General features: G+C 67.4%; 1 protein-coding gene across 1 annotated transcript in view; it reads right to left on the minus strand.

Annotated features, from left to right (window-relative positions):
* Window positions 1-127: 127 nt before the first annotated feature.
* EMIHUDRAFT_195843 (hypothetical protein) overlaps window positions 128-1151 on the minus strand; it is a gene marked incomplete at both ends in the record, with an annotated part of 2274 nt that continues 1250 nt past the window's right edge. Inside the window, 2 exons of the mRNA XM_005775570.1 lie at window positions 128-187; window positions 451-960. Of these exons, the coding sequence (XP_005775627.1) occupies window positions 128-187; window positions 451-960 (570 nt within the window). The remainder of the gene's footprint in view (window positions 188-450; window positions 961-1151) is intronic.

The raw sequence follows: 1151 nt of genomic DNA on the forward strand, positions 1-1151 counted from the left end.
GCCTCTTCTCTCACAATCTCACGTCAATCTTGAGGTGCGGCGCAGAACATTCTCTCAGGTCGGTCGGGCAGCATGTTCTGGTGGACTCGAGCATGCAGCCCCTTGTAGATGCTCCTCGCCGTGAGGTTCAGGAGCCCGCACCGGCATTGCCGGAGTCGCACTTGTCCAGGCCGGTGAAGATGAGGTCCTCGGCATAGGCGTCGAAGTCGTCGTAGGGGCCGTCGATGTCGGCACGGGAGGTGTCGGCGTGGGAGGCGGTGAGGGCGACAGCGACGGCGGCGGCGGCGAGGGCGGCGGAGGGGCGGGTGGCGGTGGGGCTGGTGGCGGCGGCGAGGGCGAGGTGGAGGGCGGTGGCAGCGAGGGCTGGGGCGGGCTCGGCGGAGGCGGGCTGGGCGGCGGCGTGGGTGGAGGCGGCGAGGGAGGCGGCGTGGGCGGTGGACTCGGGGGAACATGGTACACCACCGCAATGACGTCTGGGTAGAAGATCCCTTGCTGGTCCGACTGCAGCTTACGACGTCGTTTCGTCTCGCTGCTCGGGTTGAACGGCAAGCGGCAGAGCTGATATGTCCCTGCAGGCTCGTGTTCCGCAAGGGGGATCTCCAGCGCGTCACGAGTGTCCGGACCCGAGTTGATCAAAACCAAGTCACTGAGGAGCACGAAGTTTCCTGACGCGGGAGGCTCCTCCCTCTTCTCGACAAGGCCTCCATGATCCTGGATGGTGCCGTCCCACGTGCCATCGACCGAGTTGCCAAAGCTGTTCGTGATTGAGAAGGCCGAAGTGTTGAAGGCTTCATCGCACTCCTTGCCCTTGTGCTCGGCTGCATACTCCAGGCTCACCCACGCGACGCGGTCGCTCTCCTCGACAACATCGCCCGTAAACTGCACCGCGTAGAATCTCCCTGTTACGATGACGGTCGCAGTGCCATTTATGGTCGCAGAGCCGTCTAACCCCGCTTCCTCCTCGATGCTGACAAGGATCCGAGGCGGAGGTGCGGGGGGCGGCGAGGGCGGTGGCGGCGAGGGCGGCGGTTGCGAGGGCGGCGGTTGCGAGGGCGGGGGCGAGGGAGGCGGCGGCGAGGGTAGCGGAGGGGCCGGCGGCGGCGGTGCCGGAGGCGGCGGCGTGGGGGGCGGTGAGGGCGACAGCTACGGCC

Source organism: Emiliania huxleyi (genome assembly GCF_000372725.1).
Source record: "Emiliania huxleyi CCMP1516 unplaced genomic scaffold EMIHUscaffold_3, whole genome shotgun sequence".
In the NCBI taxonomy this organism is placed as follows: Eukaryota; Haptophyta; order Isochrysidales; family Noelaerhabdaceae; genus Emiliania; species Emiliania huxleyi.